This window comes from Canis lupus, chromosome 17, assembly GCF_003254725.2.
Source record: "Canis lupus dingo isolate Sandy chromosome 17, ASM325472v2, whole genome shotgun sequence".
NCBI classification, from domain to species: domain Eukaryota; kingdom Metazoa; phylum Chordata; class Mammalia; order Carnivora; family Canidae; genus Canis; species Canis lupus.
The window spans coordinates 35,268,411-35,285,579 of NC_064259.1; the positions used below are offsets into that span (position 1 = coordinate 35,268,411).

The window sequence follows — 17,169 nt, forward strand, 5'->3', positions numbered from 1 at the left end:
TTTTAGGAACCATAGGGTATATTTGATAGGATATGGCAGTAATTTCTAAGTCTAGATGTCCAAAAGACGCCTTTGTTCAACTAACACTTCCAAAGACAGTGTTAATAACAGAAAGTTGAACAGAATTACATGCTTCATGGTGGTCTCCACTCTGTACGAGCAGAGGATAGCAATACTTCTGTGAATATTTTCTCTTTTCCATTTGTTCAGCAGTTATGAGCATTTGTGGTTTTCAGGGCTAAACACTGGAATTCTGTTAGTACCCAAAATGTTAAAACTTAATCCAGTATTAAACTGTAAAGCACAAACTTACCAATATGGGAAGAAAAGGACTGAATAGAATTAAAGAGAATATGGCAGAAGTAATGTATCTACAGCAATAGTTGGCAGATTATGGTCCATAGGCTAAATATGGCCCCCCACCTGTTTTGTAAATAAAGTTTTATTGAAACACATCCATGCTCATTCATTTGTGTATTATTTATGGCTGCTTTCATGCTATAGCAGCAGAACTGAGTAGTTAAAATTGAGATCATTTGACCTACAAAGCCTAATATATTTATTATCTGGCCCTTTACAGAAAAAGTTAGCTGACTTCTGATCTTCAACATAAGAATGTCCGATGAATATAAGTTCCTTCTTAACACAAAATTACTATTGTTTTGATTCTCTTTTTTGTTGTTGTTGTTCTACTGAATCTTCTGGATGAAAAGATGTGAACCCAGTGAGACTAATAGATTCCCTTTTGGTTTAGGTTGCTTAACGTATGATGTTTTAGCTGGGTTCCTGTCAGTAGGTCACCCAAATCCTACTCATGCTTGTCATGTCATTGTCTCCCTAACCGGTGATGGTGGGGTTCATGCAGCCCAGGCCCTTGGATCCAAGTTATCCTGTCACCTAATTCTCCAAGTTTGCACTTCCGCCTGAGTAGGTGTTCCATGCCTTTGGCTATTAAGACATGTATGTATATTTTCTTTCTAACTCTGAAGACTCAGGAACTTGGATATCCTAAGATATCTATGTGTGTGTGTGTGTGTGTGTGTTTTAATTTATTTACTCATGAGAGACACACAGAGAGAGAGAGAGGCAGAGACACAGGCAGAGCGAGAAGCAGGCTCCATGCAGGGGGCCCGATGTGGGACTCCATCCCAGGTCTCCAGGATCACACCCTGGGCTGAAGGCAGCGCTAAACCACTGAGCCACCTGGGCTGCCCCTATGTGTGTTTTTTCATCTAATTTTATGGATTCATGTTCTTTTGTGTTCTTAGCACCATACAACTGTTGAGGAAAATAGCAACATGAATGTGTGACATCACTCAAGGCTGTATTTGATTCAGGCTCATCACTCAGATGAAGCCACGCTTCTGTCAGGGCTGAAGCTTGTTCTTTGCCTGGACATCTGTTGATGGCAGTTCTGCGTCATCTTTCCTGCACAATCCACGCTGTGCTAACTGTAGAGCCATCATTCACTGTTTGCTCCTGAAAACTGGAATGGAGCTATGGATATCTGCCAGGCCCTCTGAATGAGAGGACTTCTAGGATAAAAAAATGCCCACCCCAACCTTTGCCTGTTGTCTCAGCTAGACCCAATCTGCACTGGTGATTTCTTTCAACAGCTTTTTTAAAGTTTTCCAAACATCAACTTCGTTTCTAAGCGTCAACTTAGTTTTCAAAGAAAACTTGGAAAGAAATTGTAAGAAGAACTTTGTAGGAAGCAGTAACATCCTTTACATATCCTGATTTCATCTGTTGGGATGAAATTCTTTACATTGTATGGAGCAGAAAGTTCATACACAAATGGGGTTGAAAACCAACCTAGTTAAGTCATAGTCAGCATCCAGCCTGTCTGGTTGGAGAGAGGTGTGCAGGGTAGTGACCCTGGACATTTGGCAGATCTGGGGAATACTGGCTCTGTAGCCACATGGGGCCAGGCTGGTCAGAAAGAGTCCGGTGAACTTTGGCCTGGCTCTTGGGCCAACTTGTTGTGGAAGCTGTGGATTTGAGTGAATCTCTGAGGAGGGGCAGGGAGGGAGGGTGGGCAGAGAAGAGGATAGGAACTTGAGGGAAGGGGAAGGAGGTGGATTACAGCTACTTTGGAGGCTTGGTGGAGAGGCAAGAGAGGTGGAGTGGAGGCTGGAAAGGTAAGTCAGGCAGACACTGAAAGTAGGGATGGCCCATGTGAAGAGGTAGGTGGGTAGAAGGCAGGGGGTGAGGTAGCAGCATCTGTGAACTACCAAAATCACATGCTAGTGTTGGCTGCCTTGGGTTGGCTGCAGATCTGAGTGAGGACAGGTGGCTGTGCCACTTGATGGCTCCTTGGCCTTGGGCCTTCACCTTTTGAAGCTTCAGATCTTCACCTAGGAAATGCAGAAACAAGAGTCTGCCAACTTAGTGTCACTCTTTGAACCTTAGTGTCGCAGTGGCCGTGCATTTGGGATCTTTTTTTTTTTTTCATTGCAGACAAAATGAACTTTCTACGCTTGGCTGACCTCCTCAATATTCAGGTAGTTGCCATCAACATCAAGAGACACCCACTGGAAGACTGGATGCCTCGGGTATACCAGTCGTCCGCAAGCCTGTTGGTCCAGAGAATGGTTCGGCACAGGCAAGTGAGATAGGGCCTGTTTTTTCTCAAGTTGCTTTAAAAAGAGAGGAGTTTGCAAATGCTGTTTGGACTTAATATATTTCATTACTGAAGCTATAAATCAGCCCCTTGCTTGCTGCTTTTTGTTCTGGACGTGCTATGTTTGACCTTAACCAAAAGGACAGGCTTCTTGATTATGCTTCCTTCTGCCCTATTTCCTAAGATGCTCAAGGGCCACAAACTGGATGTGCTCTCTGAACAGAGAAGCTGACCGCTCTCTGAAATCAGAAGGTTCCAGCCCCACCCAAATCATTAGGAAGTTAATTTCAGATATGGTGCTCTGACTTTGTAAAGTGCATAGTAAGAACTCATGCATTTGAATTATTGGAATGATTGTTAAGAAGGCCAATTAATTCTCTTATTCTCAAATAAGTGGACTCCAGAAAGAATCTTTCATTCTAGTTGCAGATCTTAGGTTTCATATGCGTGGCCTGGAGTATCCCTATCATTAGTGGCTCATCCTTTTGCTGTCCTTGAATTTAATGTTTCATGGAAGAGAATGGTTGAGAAGTCCTGGAAAGTGGCTCAGCCTGTGATATTTGATATTTATCAAAGCTCTTTATGTAGAAGCTTCTTCCCATTAATCCCAGCCTTGAATTACTGATGTGTTTCATGTGCTGGAGGTTTGTGTGTCCACATGTGGCATCCAGGGTCTTAGGTCTACAGCTTCACAGAGAACAGTAGGGTGGGAGCCCCTCCTGTCTTCCCAGTGCCGTGCCCAGGGTTCACCCGGGGTTCTCTGCAGCATGGGAGACAGCTACCTGAGCAGAGCAGCCTGCTCTTTCATTGGAAAGTTGGGGCCGAGCCCACTTCAGACTTGGTGAGGATGATGGACATGTCAGTCCCCTGAAAGGCTTGTGTGCATTAGGGGTAATGAGGTTTTCAGCAGCTTTCTTAGTTAAGGATGTTAATTTTCCAGGGATAAGCGGGAGAGGTGTCATGATCCCATGCTAGGCCCTAAACCTTCTACTTGCCCCAGTTCTGCCTAAGCTTTCATCTGAGTCAGGGACTGTGCCCCCAGAGGGGCACCTGGAAAAACCACACCTCTATTCCCCCCGTCCTTGATCACCAGGTCTTCATTTTCTCCTTGGCCAGAAGGACTGCCCCAGTGTCAGGGGGAGGCAGGTAGATTTCAGGACCCTGGTCGTGCTGGAACCTTTACGTACTTGAGTCAGAGTGTGCTCATGTGTGTGTGCCCATGTTGGGATGGGATTGAGAGGCATCTCAGAACCATGACATTGTCGGGAACACAGTAGCTGCTAGAAGGTTCTGACCATGCTCCTTTCACTGAAATGTGTGATGACAGAATCTCTTCTTTTTTCCCTCATGGCAGGATTTTTGTCTGGGTTTATGATGTCATCATTCTAGTAAATGCCATATTCATTGCTCTGGATGAGAAAAAACCCTTCATCTCTAACGCAGAATGGCTTTTTCTTTCTCTATATATTATTGAAATTCTCCTGAAACTGTACACATATGAGCCCAGAGCCTATTTTGGCAGGAAGCAGTTCTGGAACTGGTGAGCATGTGTGTTCTGGGGAGTGGAGGGGGGCTTAGAGTCCATGGGCAAAGGGGGGGGGTCTCTGTCCATTTGGGGAATATTGTTATAGTTTCTTCAAGCTCTAGCTGCCTAGTTTTGGGGCATCTGATAATGAAATCTTGAGAGTGTAGGAACATCTGGTTCAGACAAAGCTGTTATTTATGATGTCAGTTTCAACTGACTCTAGCTAAAATTAGAATCACAGATCACAGCATCCTGGTTTTGGAAAGGATATTGAACATCATATCCAAGAAGTTCCTTCCATAGCTCCCTTGGCCCACTCCCTAGTCTTTTTATCAGAGAACTTGGCACGTAGGCCTGGACAACGAGATTGTTAACAAGCTCTTTCCTACATGAGATGTGTCACCTGTGGCCTCTTTCTTCTACAGACTGTGTACCTCCTGGTCTTGAACCATCACCCATGTGCTGCAGACCATCTCAAATGTCACTGCGTGTTAGAAATGGCAGGACACAAAGATACAAGGCACACACACACATGCCTGTCTTAAGTAGCGCACAGCTTGGCAGGGTTGGATCTCTGCGATCACTGCTTTTGGTGCCAGGAAACTCACTAGCATGCGCATGTGGCCAAAGGAGAACTAGCTAGTCTTGTCCAGTGCTTTGGCACCATTGTCCTTTGGTATTATTGTTAGGCAGAAGAGTAACAATATGATGGATTTCCCCTTTAGTTACAAAGTTACCATGCACTTATTAAAATTAATACCTAGAAAGATTATACTGTGTATTCTGAAAATGTGCCAAAATATTCTTGCGAGCATATAGCTATTTTGGAAGACAAAGTGATAAGAATTGGCTGATTGCTACACATACCCTTGGGTGGTTCATTAGAGCCAGTAGTGAGTGATCACTGGATCAGTCAAATGTAGTATTTCTTTTTTTTTTTTAAGATTGTATTTTTTTTTAATTTTTATTTATTTATGATAGTCACAGAGAGAGAGAGAGAGAGAGAGAGGCAGAGACACAGGCAGAGGGAGAAGCAGGCTCCATGCCCCGGGAGCTCGACGCGGGATTCGATCCCGGGTCTCCAGGATCGCGCCCTGGGCCAAAGGCAGGCGCCAAACCGCTGCGCCACCCAGGGATCCCCCAAATGTAGTATTTCTTGCTTTGTCTCCGTTGTTCAAAAGTTATGGAAATCAGTTTCTTGGCTGGATCATTGCTTTGCCTAAGATACTGGATTCAAAGTTTTCTTGGGATCAGTGGCATCCTGAACTTTCAGGCTTTTCCCTTGATCTTTCACCAACTTTCCTTCTGCACCATTAGGTTTGATACGCTGATCATCATCGCGGCCCTGGTGGCCACTGTGGCCAACGCCACCATTCAGTCAGGTCAGTACCATGGACCCTCGGCCTCACCACCTCCTGGGATCATGCATTCCATCCATAGTCTTTGTGGAACTTCCACTGGGTGGCAGTAAGGAAGACATTGGAGATGGGGCAGGGGGTTCCCAAGGGAATTAATAGAAGTGTTTCATGTTCTGGAGAGAGATGGTAGCTTAGTGTTTAGCTGTATGTTAGAGATTATATTTGTATGCATCCATCACACCAGATCCTGCCCTGGTCACCTCCTCTCCAGACCTGCCCTCAGTCTCATGGCTTAACCTCCATGCCTCTGACCCTCAGCCCATCTCGGCCCCCTACCCAGGGTCCAGCTGGAGCTGGAATTCTGCATAGTTCCTTGCCCTCTGCCCTCTTGTGTCTACTCCTCCTCTGGCTGCACCCGCACATCCCACCCCACCATGCACACTCCTTTTGTAGACAGCAGAAGGTGTTATTTAGAGATGGTGCAGCTTCATAACACAACTCTCTCAAAGGAGTATTGGGAAAGGAAGGGCTTGAAGAAATGTGTTCTGTAGAACCTGATGCACAGTCATTTCTTAGATATGGCCTGAAGCCTACACCTGCTCTCATGATTCTCTAGCTCTCAGGTGAGGAGGGAATGCCTGGAGTGGCTTGGCTTTGCTAGGCGAGTGAGTGATTCAAGGTAGCACTTGCTTCCTCACAGCTCAGAGCCACTGTCCTGCTCTGGAAGTGAAGCCGTGTCTCTCCCCTGAACCCACAGAGTCTCAGACCTCATTGAATACATGGGACAAGCCAGAGGCACTCACAAAATGGAATGTTAAACGACTGTGGTTTTTATCCCAGCAGGAAATTACAACAGTCAGCAGATACTGGATATTGTCTTGATATTGAGGATACTCCGGCTCCTAAGGATCATTGTCAGTATTCAGAGGTAAAGAGGGAGTCATGTGCACCCGAGTGGTTCCAACACTGGGCCCTGCTGGAAATCGCTCCTGCCTCAGAATGATAAACACCCCCCATTATGAGCCTGGAATGGAACTTGTATGGAGGACCCAGCCCCCTCTCAGCATGTCAGGGCAGGCAGAGGAGCCTTCGAAGATGGCAAAGAGCACTCAAACGTCAGCTTCCTGAGGGCAGGGGTTCTATCGATCATTTTCATCCCTGTGGCCCCTTCCCTCAACCATGCAGGCTCTACAGTGGCTGCATAACAGTGGCTGTGGAGGCAGCTAATGCTAACCTGAGTATGCCAACCATTGTCTTGTGAAATTCTTCCAACAACCTTGGAGGGGGGGCTTTTCGTAGCCTTTGTTTACAGGTGATTACAACAAAGCTCCGGGAGGTTAAATAATTCCCCCAGTGGTGCACAGCTAAAAAGGCAAATTCCTGACAGTTTCTAAACAGATCCAGTACCGGGGGGAAGAGATATTAAATGAAACCTGCTAGCGTGGTGTCAGCTTTACTTTCTGGCTTCCCCTGTTGCCGCCTTGTGCTAGAAACTTTGTTTTATCCTAGATTCCGGCTTATCGTGACCACCTTAATTAACATTGGCCCCACGATACTGACGTTTGGTGGACTTGTCTTGGTAAGTGGCTTGTTCTTGTGGCTGTTCTATGTGAAATAAGCAGTATGATGTTCGTTCTTGGCAGCTCTCCGTAAGCCTTATTTTAAGCAAGGAAAAGAAAGGGAGATTAAGTAAATGAGACTCACTGATTTCGTGTAATCCTTTTTAGAAATATCCAGTGTCTGGAAACACTGGACATATACCAGCTAAGGTACACCAGCTACTGTGAGAGACACCAGAACTGCAGTGGGTTAACTCGGCCATGATTTCTTTGTCACCCACAGCCTGGGTAGGTCAGCATGACTAGCAGATGCTTCTCAGGGGTGCAGGCTCCTTCCAGCTCATGGCTGCCTGTCCCTCCCCTACCCCCCAACCTCAGATCCTTCTTTGTTCTGCTTGTGGCTAAAGCCCACCTGCTCCTCACATCCCTAGTGGTGAGAACAGCCACCCAGGGATGCATGGGGGCTGACGCCTCCTGCTTAGGAGAAGTTCCACACTGTGAATGAAGGTCACTCTGCCACAGGGTACTCACTTTGCTTTCCTGTTCTCATGGTAAGAAATTCTATTAATACAGAAGAACAAAGGGCAGACTCTAGGTCACCCATTTCCATTCCCCATATGTGTCTTTCCTGGAGACAACCATTATTAAAGTTTTCCTGTTCCTCTTTCTCAATGTCTCCATGTACACAAGTATGTCCCATAATTGTGTGTCTGTATCTAGTTTATTGTTCAGTCAGATAGAATAATCCACACGAAATGCTGCACGACTTTGAGGACACATGCATCGTGTAGGCTCTGCTATGATTAAAAGTGTCCCACTGAGGGAAGACTCTGGAACACATCCAACTAGTCCCTCTACTGACAGACCACTAGGGGGTGTCACTTTCTTGCCACCACAGCTGATGTAGTGAGGTCCTTGCACCTGCATCTTAGTGCCTCTGTTCCAACTGGATGCATTCCCAGGCAGCAAGGCTGGGTCAAAAGGTAAATGTGTTCAAACTTTGGTCGGCCGGTGGCACCGTCCAGAGTCATGCTTCCTGTGTAGCCCAGACGACAGCATGTCACAGCCTGTGCCTCTGCACCCCTCACAGCTGGGGCTTATGAGCCATTGCACGTCTTCCAGTCCGATGGGACAGAATGGTGCTGTGTGGCTCTGACATGCACTTCTGTCCTGTTTCACAGGCCTGAGTGTCTTCTCCATGTTCTTTTGGCGACTTAGCGCTTATTTTTTCGGTAGACAGTGTGTTCATATCCTTGGTCCATTCTGTTAATTTAAAAATATGGTTTGCAGGAGTGTTTTGCCAATTCAGGAAATAGGCTGTCGGTAAGTTGTTTCTAGCATAATTACTTTTCCTTCTCTGTCACTTGTTTTTGAGTTGTTTTTTTTTTTTTTTTTCCTGCACCTAAAGGATTTTTGTTGTCTATTTTGGGAGCTGTATAATCATTTAAATTAATTATATAGTCGTCTTTGCTAATCTTTTATTTTATAGATTATTGTATAATCTTTTATCTTTTATAGTCATGCTTAGTGGGGACTTCTACTCAATTTATTTTTTTTACATTGGACCCTATGGTACCTTTGAAATTCATCTTATAAAAAATGGGATTAAGATACAGCCTTATTATTTTTTTCCTAGCGGGCCAACTGTTGTTTTGGTTTTTTAGATTATTTATTTATTTATTCATGAGAGGCACAGAGAGATGCAGAGACACAGGCAGAGGAAGAAGCAGGCTCTTTGTGGGGAGCCCAATGTAGGACTCGATCCCAGGACCCTGGGATCACAACCCAAGCTGAAGGCAGATGCTCAATCACTGAGCCACCCAGGCATCCCCCAGCTGTTGTTTCTTGAGGATTTAACCCACTAACTTGCCCAGCAGCTTTGTTTTGGGCTGTAGAAGCCCACTGGAGAGGCGGTGCTGTGGTCCAGCTGGCTGGGTCCTGTGTCTCCTCCGTGGACAGCTCGGGTTTCTCCAGCAGAGACGAGCCGATTGGTCCACCCTTCTCCACTCTGACATGCTTGAGACTCGGCTGGGGCGGGCAGCCACTCCGGAATCACAGTGTGGCCCTTCCTGCCGGGTCCACCCATGTCCGTGTCCGCGATCCTTCTGCCCCTCCTGCTGGCTCCTTGCCCTGCATGGCTGCAGCTCGATGCGCCCCTGCTGACCTGTGCTGCCCCTCCCAGGTGGTCTACTACGTCTTTGCTATCATTGGGATGGAAGCATTCCAAGGCAAAGTCTGGTTCTTCGACCCGAATTTCACCACTCCCGAAGCTCAGGTGTGTGGGAACCCAGCCTTGACCGGCTCCGCATTCGCCCGAGACCACTATTGCAAGAACAACTTCAATGACCTCGCCTCCTCGTTCATCGTGCTGATGGAGCTCACGGTGGTGAACCAGTGGCACGATATCCTTTCTGCGAGGGGACGGACTCCCAGGGCCTGCCTGCTCCCTGGGCTGGGGGGGGGGGGGGGGAAGGGCACCGAAAGGAACTTCCAGGAGCATCCCGGTCACCTGCCCAGTTCCCTGAAGCTTTGATTCCTTAGCTTTGCACTCCTTGCAGGTGGCTTCGCCCTGGTGACTCACCAGGCGGCAAAGCTGTACTTCATCAGCTTCCACATTGTGGTCGTCATTCTCATTGTTAAGTGAGTTTACTCCAGCCCCGTTGGCGATTCCACATCTTCATCCTTTGTTCTGGCCACCATGTGCACCATGCGGAGGCACCGCAAGGGAAGAGTGTCACTTGCATTCCTATTTGTGTTCATCGCTGTCTGCCGGTGCCGTGCACATCTATAGCTCATGCATATCTCATAGTTTTATAAGTTGTTTGGGTCAGAAGGACCCCAGGGTCCTGGCCAGTCTCCCTCCCCTTCCTCACCCAGACCAAATCCCTTTAGAGCATCCCTGTGAATACGGTTCACCCTCTGCTTAAATCCATGCATCTACTAGCTTCTTAGAGCCTCAGAGGCTGTTCCCTAGTTGTCCATCTCTGGTACCTCCCTGTCCTTGCACAGGTAGAAGGCACTGGTACAGTCCTTTCATTGGTTCTAGGTCTGTCCTGGTCCCTCTTCCAGGAGAGAACTCAGTCACTGAAAGCTGCTGTGACATCCCATTACTCTAGAGGGCTTCTGTTCCAGCTTAAGAGTCTCTGATTCTAGCTCCTTGGTTCCTCCATGGGACCTGAACCTGAGTCCTCGTGATCACTAGAATTGTCTTCTAGAGAGGTTTTCTGGTTGTCATACCCCTCTCACAGCCTGGGGCCTGCAGTTCTTGGGGTGACAGTCCAGCACCCAGTGCCTTCCTTATTAAATCAGGCCTGCTTTGGCCAGCCACCACCTACTGACTTTGGCTCAAGAATGACTCAAGAATACTGGCCGAGGGGCACCTGGGTGGCTCTGTTGGTGAAGTATCTGCCTTTCACTCAGGTCATGATCCTGGGGTCCTGGCATCAAGCCCTACATCAGGCTCCCTCTTCGGTGGGGATCCTGTTTCTGCCTCTCCTTCTGTCTGCCACTTCCCTTGCTTATGCTCCCTCTCGCTCACTCTCTCTCTTTCATAAATCAATCAAATCTTTTTTAAAAATATTTTATTTATTTATTCATGAGAGGTACAGAGAGAGAGAGAGAGAGAGAGAGAGAGAGAGGCAGAGACACAAGCAGAGGGAGAAGCAGGCTCCATGCAGGGAGCCCAACGCGGGACTCGATCCCGGGTCTCCAGGATCATGCCCTGGGCTGAAGATGGTGCCAAACCGCTGAGCCACCCAGGGATCCCAATCAATCAAATCTTAAAAAAAAAAAAAAAAAAAAAAAAACTGGCCAAGGGAGGAGAGGGGAAACCCCACAGGTAGCTCTGATCAGGCTTGCTTGTCCTTACACAGCCTGAGTAGAATACGTAGTGGGAACACGAGAGAAACGCCTCTCCGGGTGGCTCTCACAGAGGTTGCCGGAGTGCTGGGACCAGCAGAGGCAGGGCTCCTCTCCTCTCAAAGCGTGTGCCATGGTGGGAGCCCTGGGCTCCATCATCCCCGTAGGTCAGAAACGGCGGAGGGTCTGAGGTTCTTGCCTGCTTGCAAGCCAGCAGCTTCGTCTGCAAGCACATGCCCCGTATACACACCGTATATACACCGACAGAAGCCACGGCCCCCTGGGTCAGAGACAAAGTTTATTAGTTGTGGCGGAAGCGGCCACAGAGCAACACACCGTGTCAGCTCCCTGAACCTTCGTCCCCACTGGAGAAGGAGGAGGAGGGAACCCCACAAGGAGGAATGTGAACTTATTATAGGGTTGCTGGGGACCTGCCTGTCCTCCCTTCTGCAGAGAGAGAGAAAAAGAGGGATTTTAGTTTTACCTGGAATGTAAGCAGATCCCCAGGGAGGGCAAGAACTTTTTATCTTTACTATCCAGGACTGGCTCTGGGGGGAGGCATCTTGGAGCTTTCCAGCTTACTGGAATGTCTCATGGATGAACCTTCCTAAATCAGCCTCAATGCCTTTGCTCAGACAACCCAGGCTGCACCTTGAGATATTCAGGGAGAACTGTCTACCGACAATTGTTGGGCTTAAGCCCCTGTCCATCCCAGAAATAAGCTAGATTTTCTTTGTTTTTTTTTTATTTTTATTTTTTTTTTATTTATTTATGATAGGCACACAGTGAGAGAGACAGGCAGAGACACAGGCAGAGGAAGAAGCAGGCTCCATGCACCGGGAGCCCGACGTGGGATTCGATCCCGGGTCTCCAGGATCACGCCCTGGGCCAAAGGCAGGCGCCAAACCGCTGCGCCACCCAGGGATCCCCCTTTTTTTTTTTTAAGATTTTATTTTGTTTATTCATGAAAGAGAGGCAGAGACACAGGCAGAGGGAGAAGCAGGCTCCCTGCGGGAAGCCCGATGCGGGACTCGATCCCAGATCCCAGGATCACGACCTGAACCAAAGGCAGACGCGCAACCACTGAGCCACCCAGGTGCCGCTATAAGCTATGTTTTCTTTTTAATATTCACTGGTTAAATAGGTTGTAAAAGAAAAATGTTTTTTCCCCAAATGAATGAAAGTTGTGTCCAGTCCTTGAGAGACACCGTCGTTTCTCTCTTCTGCGTTGCATTGTCTTTGCAGCAATAGGCTGCCTTCCTGTTCAGGCTCAGACACTCTTTGGAACTGGGATTCCTTGTTGCCTAGACCACAGCCTGCACCCTCTACCTCTCACTCTTTCTCAGTATTTTCATAGCGTTCATCTTGGAGGCATTTTTTGTGGCATACTCCTTAGAAAAAAGTGAAGTCGAAACTGCTATCGAGAAGAAGATTCAAGAGCTTGGAGTGGGAGTTCAAGAGTGAGTAGTGTGTTCCCCTCGATATTACTTACAGGCTTTGGGAAGCAGGCTGGCCACGTCTACTCACTCAGGGCCTCATGGCATCCAGCATGGTCCTATGTGCCAGTTCTCAGGGACCCTTACTGGGCAGAGGAGAGCCCTGGATGTGGCTGGACAGTGACCCGGGGCTATGGCTGGGAGGACATGTGAGGGACTCAGTGAGGGACTTGACCCTGTTCATGTCTCTTCTTCCTTGAAGAGAAGAAATGCAGGATGGGAAGCTCATTGATAACATGGATGCCAAAGACAGTGGCTTCAGTGGGGATGATGGAGACAACAAAAGGAAGGCCTTGAAAGGATTGTACTTCAGAATTGCATCTAAAAGTAAGTTTTAACCCAGTGCAAAACTTCTTCTAATCCATGCTCTCCTTACTGCAGCCAGTGAGATGTTTCCAGAATGCAAATCTGACCTTCAGTAGCTTCAGGATAAAGACAAGCCCTCCTTTCATGGTTTCTGCAGCCCTTATGCCTGATTTCTCTCTTTATCAATCTCCCTTCCTTCCCACTGTGACCTGCCATGCTGGGTGGATGCCATTTGTCATTAAGTGACAGTTTGGTCATCATTTGTCTTCCTTGTAGACTCCATGTGTGCTGGGCCATGTCTTCTTGCCTTCTGTGGTGTCTCCAGGGCTTCACTATGTGCCTAGGGCACAGGAGCCCCTAACAACTATGTGTTTAACTACTTTATTCTCAATGAACCAGTAGTTGGCTGAATAACCCAGAGCAACCTGACTGTCACTTTGGGCTTTGGCCAGGGTGCCTACAGTAAACTCAGGATGAGGAGCATGGCATAGATTGCAGGGACAGTGGCATGAGCAGGACACCCTTCCCAGGTGTCACCCTTCTCAATCCTCCAGGGAAGACCTTTTTTTTTTTTTTTTTTTTAATTTTCTTGAGCCTTGCTTGGCCCCAGAGCTCAGTGGTATCTGCACCAGCAGAGATGAGTGATTATTTCCTGACTTTTTCATCCTTTCTTTCAAAGACTATCTGGGTAGCCGTGCTGAGAGCATTGTCTTTGACTCAGTGGCCATCCTTCCAGAAAGCCTTGCCCTGCCTGGGCTGGATGCTCCCCTCTGACCCCAACACATTTGAGTTCCACATGCCTTTCTCCTTCCTCCTAGAGTACAGGACCGTGGACGCCCTGCTGCAGCAGATGTTCGAGTCCGAAATCACTCCAGAGGATGAAGGCCCTTCCTTGGATGAGATTCTGAACTTGTCACCCAGTGACATATATCCCAAGAATCCCAGTTTTGGAAACAGTGCATGATTCTGGACTGGAAGGGTCCACACCTGGAAACCAAGCCAAGCTAGCATCACCTCTTGCATATGCTGTCTAGAGATGGCTTTCCCCACTGAGTTGTCTCTGTGGCCTGACCAGCCTGGGCTTCAGCCCCACCTGCCCTGCGAGGTCAGCTGAAAGGTGTGCAGAGGCTGCCTCTGTGTGGCCTGTCGGGGGTGGTTCTGAGGTCTGTTCAGAGCAGTAAGGACGAGAAGATCTATGAAGAGATCATGAGGAGCACTTATCGTACGCCTGTACGTATGTGTGTGAGGTCCTTTCAGTGCATATATTAAAGCTTTTCATTTATTTTTATATGATATTTTGCTATTCTGTTAAATCCTGTGCTACGTGTTATGTGAATGACTTTTGAATATTTAAATATAGTAAAGGAATATATCTAGTATAGCAGCTCTGAGATGCAGGGTTTATTCAAAAATGAAGAAAAACATGAATGTGAAAATAAAATTCTGTCACAATTGCTTCTTTTTCAGAGGAAGGCTCTCAAAGCTTCTTTAATTAAATTACAATTATAGGAAGATTTTGAGTAGGTCACTCTCCGAGGTCACTTTCCCCAGCTGGAAATCTCCCAATGCAGCCACATGCTCCTTCTCAGAAATTAAAATCATTTTATTAACACGATTTTTAATTGTGGTAAATACTCAAAAAGTCCCCATCATAACCAATTCTAAGCATATAGTTCAGTAGTTTTATGTATATTCATATTGTGTGACAGCTCTCCAGAACTTTTGTCATCCCAGATGCAACTGTGAGCAGTCAGTGGTGACTCCCTAGTCCCTCTCCCCCCAGGCTTCCCCAGGCCTGGCAGCCACCACTCTACCTTCCATCTCTGTGAATCTGACTATTGTACCTTGCAATTAGATTTTAAGCAAGATGTCAGGGTATCACTCCTCATTCTTCTGTACCTTGTCACGGGCCCCACTCTAAGGCACGGGTCCATGACCCGAAGTCTCTGAGCTCAGTGAGGCCTGAGTCATGTGTTCTGTCAGGGTGACAACTGAAGCTAGCTTGGGAGGGCCATCTCCCCGCTGAGGCCCCCTTCCCAATGGTGATGCTGAGTTTGTTGTTTGTCCTGGAAACACACCGATCCATTTACAGTCATGTCTGTCATGCATATGAATATATGATGTACCCTCGACCGACACGGGGTGGAGGGAGTAGGGTTGCTGACCCCAGAGGAGTCACAGATCTGCACAGAACTTTTGACCACCCCCCCAAACTTTACTAACAGCCTACTATTGACCAAAAAACCAGTAACATAAACAGCTGGTTAACACATAGTTTACATGTAACGTGTTTATATATTATATTCTTACAATCAAGTAAGCTAAAGAAAACGTTAAGGAAACCATAAGGAAAAGAAAATACGTTTATTATAATACTGTTATAAAAAATATAAGTGGACCTGCTTATGAGTTCAAACTCATGTTCAAGGGTCAACTCTAATTGCATTTTTTATCCTAAATGGGATGTCATGCATGACATTTTTATACATATTGTTCAAGAACCTTTTTTCACTTAGCAATACTTTTCATCTTGAGATACATATGTGTACATTGGTGTATACACACACACACACGCAAAGTGCTGCCAAGGATTCCATATCATCAGTGCTTCGTGGTTTATCGAAAACTTTACTTATTCATGGGCCTGTATGTCATTCCACCTGTCGGACATTAAACATTACAGAGTAAACCTGGTTGGTCATGCAATTTACTTCGTGTGTGAGCCACTGGCTTGGAGAGACTGGATCCCATGACCACTGCCTGGCAGCAGCCCCCGTGGCCACCAGGGGGCCCCAACCACCCCCTTCACCACCAACAGTCTAAGAGAAAGGGGAACGACAGGAGTTGGGGCAGCCCGCCCCTTTCTGCAGGTCTTTCTTTACCCCTGCATTTTAGCACATGGTCTCCCAGCAGGAATCAGGCATGTGATTCCTGTCTCCCCGGCAGGGGGACGGGGCCACATGATTGTGTCAGCCCCTTCCGAAGCTGGGAGCCCAGCAGGAGTCTGCACCTCACTGGTCCTGCCCTTGGGAGCAGTCTCTCCCTCTTCTCCACTTCCTGACTGAGAATGGCAACAATCAGAACATCCTGGAAGCCGCCTGTGGAGGGTGGCAGAGTCAGTGCCGGCACGGCATCCCCTGTCCCCTGACTGTAACAGGAGACTGAAATCACTTGTCTTCTCCAAGCTACTGTGGGAGGGGGCGGTTCTCTCTTACAGCACCCTAGTCTGCTTATAACCTAATCAGTCCAGAAATGGGTTTGTCTGAAACATTCCAGAATGGAACCAAGAGAGATGGATTGACTCAAGGGAGGAGGGAAATGGAGGACTCCTAGGATCAATGGCAGAGAAAGGTGTGGAGGATAGTAGCTTGCAGGTGTGCTTATAGACTGTGCCAAGTGCCCAGCTAATTAGGGGCCACCTCTTCTGATAGGCAGGAGTTATGCTTGTAGTTCCTTAGCCTGAGGAAAAATAATTTTAGAATCATTGCCTTCAACCACAGATGTGATCCAGAGGGAAAAGGCACTGATAAGAGGAATCTCTGAATCTCCTAAGTGACCAGATTGGTTCTTAGCTAGAGCTTAGAATGTGGAGCGGGGGCCAAGAATGAATAGGCAATGCCTTAACCGAAGATAGATATTAAATCTGAAACTACACTGAGTCTCGACAATGTCTGAGCACTTAGCAGGACCTGCACCCCTGCTCAGCTTTGCAGGAAACACGGATGGGTAAGACCCACCTCTATCCTCAGGGAAACTTCAGTGTCCTTACTGGAGTGAGCCGCATTTCCTCCCTCCGAGTGCTGACTTCTCACGCATCCGTTCCAGTGGTCCTGTAGATAGAGCTTTTTCCTTGTGCAGATAAACATATTTGTGTGTGTGTGCAATGCAGACAGCTCATGGATAATTAAATACAGATGATTGCTATAGTTTGTACCAGGTAATGGACACACACACAAAAGACTATTTGGCTGAAGTGCTTAAAGTAACTCACTTTGTTCAGATGGAGCCTTTCTCCCTGGAGACAAGGCTGTTGCTAGGAAATGAGTGTGTGAGGTTTATTTAAGTAAAGCCCTTGGCATAGAGCAGACACCAGATGGGCCACAGCAGTGCTGGGACGACACCGTGGTCAGACTAAGGTTGTTGGTGTGAATAACATGGAGGATATTTGGAGTGTGATGGAAATTGAAGATCCAGCAATAGCAAACAGGCTGATGGGAACAAAGGACATGTCAACAGGGGCCAGACACCAAGTGTCCTCCCCGCCTAAGCTTGGCACCCACAGCTGCCTTTCATGGATGGGCACATTTCACTCTTAGTTAAATAAACAGCACCCTTATCTTCCTTTGTCTTCCTTTCCTCTCAAAACAGTCATTGTCAAAAGGGGAAAAAAACCCCAAACCCCCACAATCTTGGCTTTATCAGTACTTATTTTGACACTCTAAGA

At 47.2% G+C, this 17,169-nt stretch overlaps 1 protein-coding gene across 2 annotated transcripts in view; it reads left to right on the top strand.

The window, feature by feature from the left end:
* Nucleotides 1–14,191, top strand: part of LOC112664422 (uncharacterized) — a 39,887-nt gene extending 25,696 nt beyond the window's left edge. Inside the window, exons 10-19 of one of the 2 annotated variants that reach the window (XM_025453980.3) lie at nt 2,461–2,605; nt 3,978–4,163; nt 5,466–5,530; nt 6,347–6,434; nt 7,016–7,085; nt 9,248–9,467; nt 9,615–9,705; nt 12,270–12,383; nt 12,622–12,746; nt 13,544–14,191. In XM_025453980.3, the coding sequence (XP_025309765.1) occupies nt 2,461–2,605; nt 3,978–4,163; nt 5,466–5,530; nt 6,347–6,434; nt 7,016–7,085; nt 9,248–9,467; nt 9,615–9,705; nt 12,270–12,383; nt 12,622–12,746; nt 13,544–13,689 (1,250 nt within the window). In that variant the 3' untranslated portion in view covers nt 13,690–14,191. The remainder of the gene's footprint in view (nt 1–2,460; nt 2,606–3,977; nt 4,164–5,465; nt 5,531–6,346; nt 6,435–7,015; nt 7,086–9,247; nt 9,468–9,614; nt 9,706–12,269; nt 12,384–12,621; nt 12,747–13,543) is intronic. The other variant, XM_025453981.3, reaches the window with a different exon arrangement.
* The last annotated feature ends 2,978 nt before the right edge of the window (nt 14,192–17,169 follow it).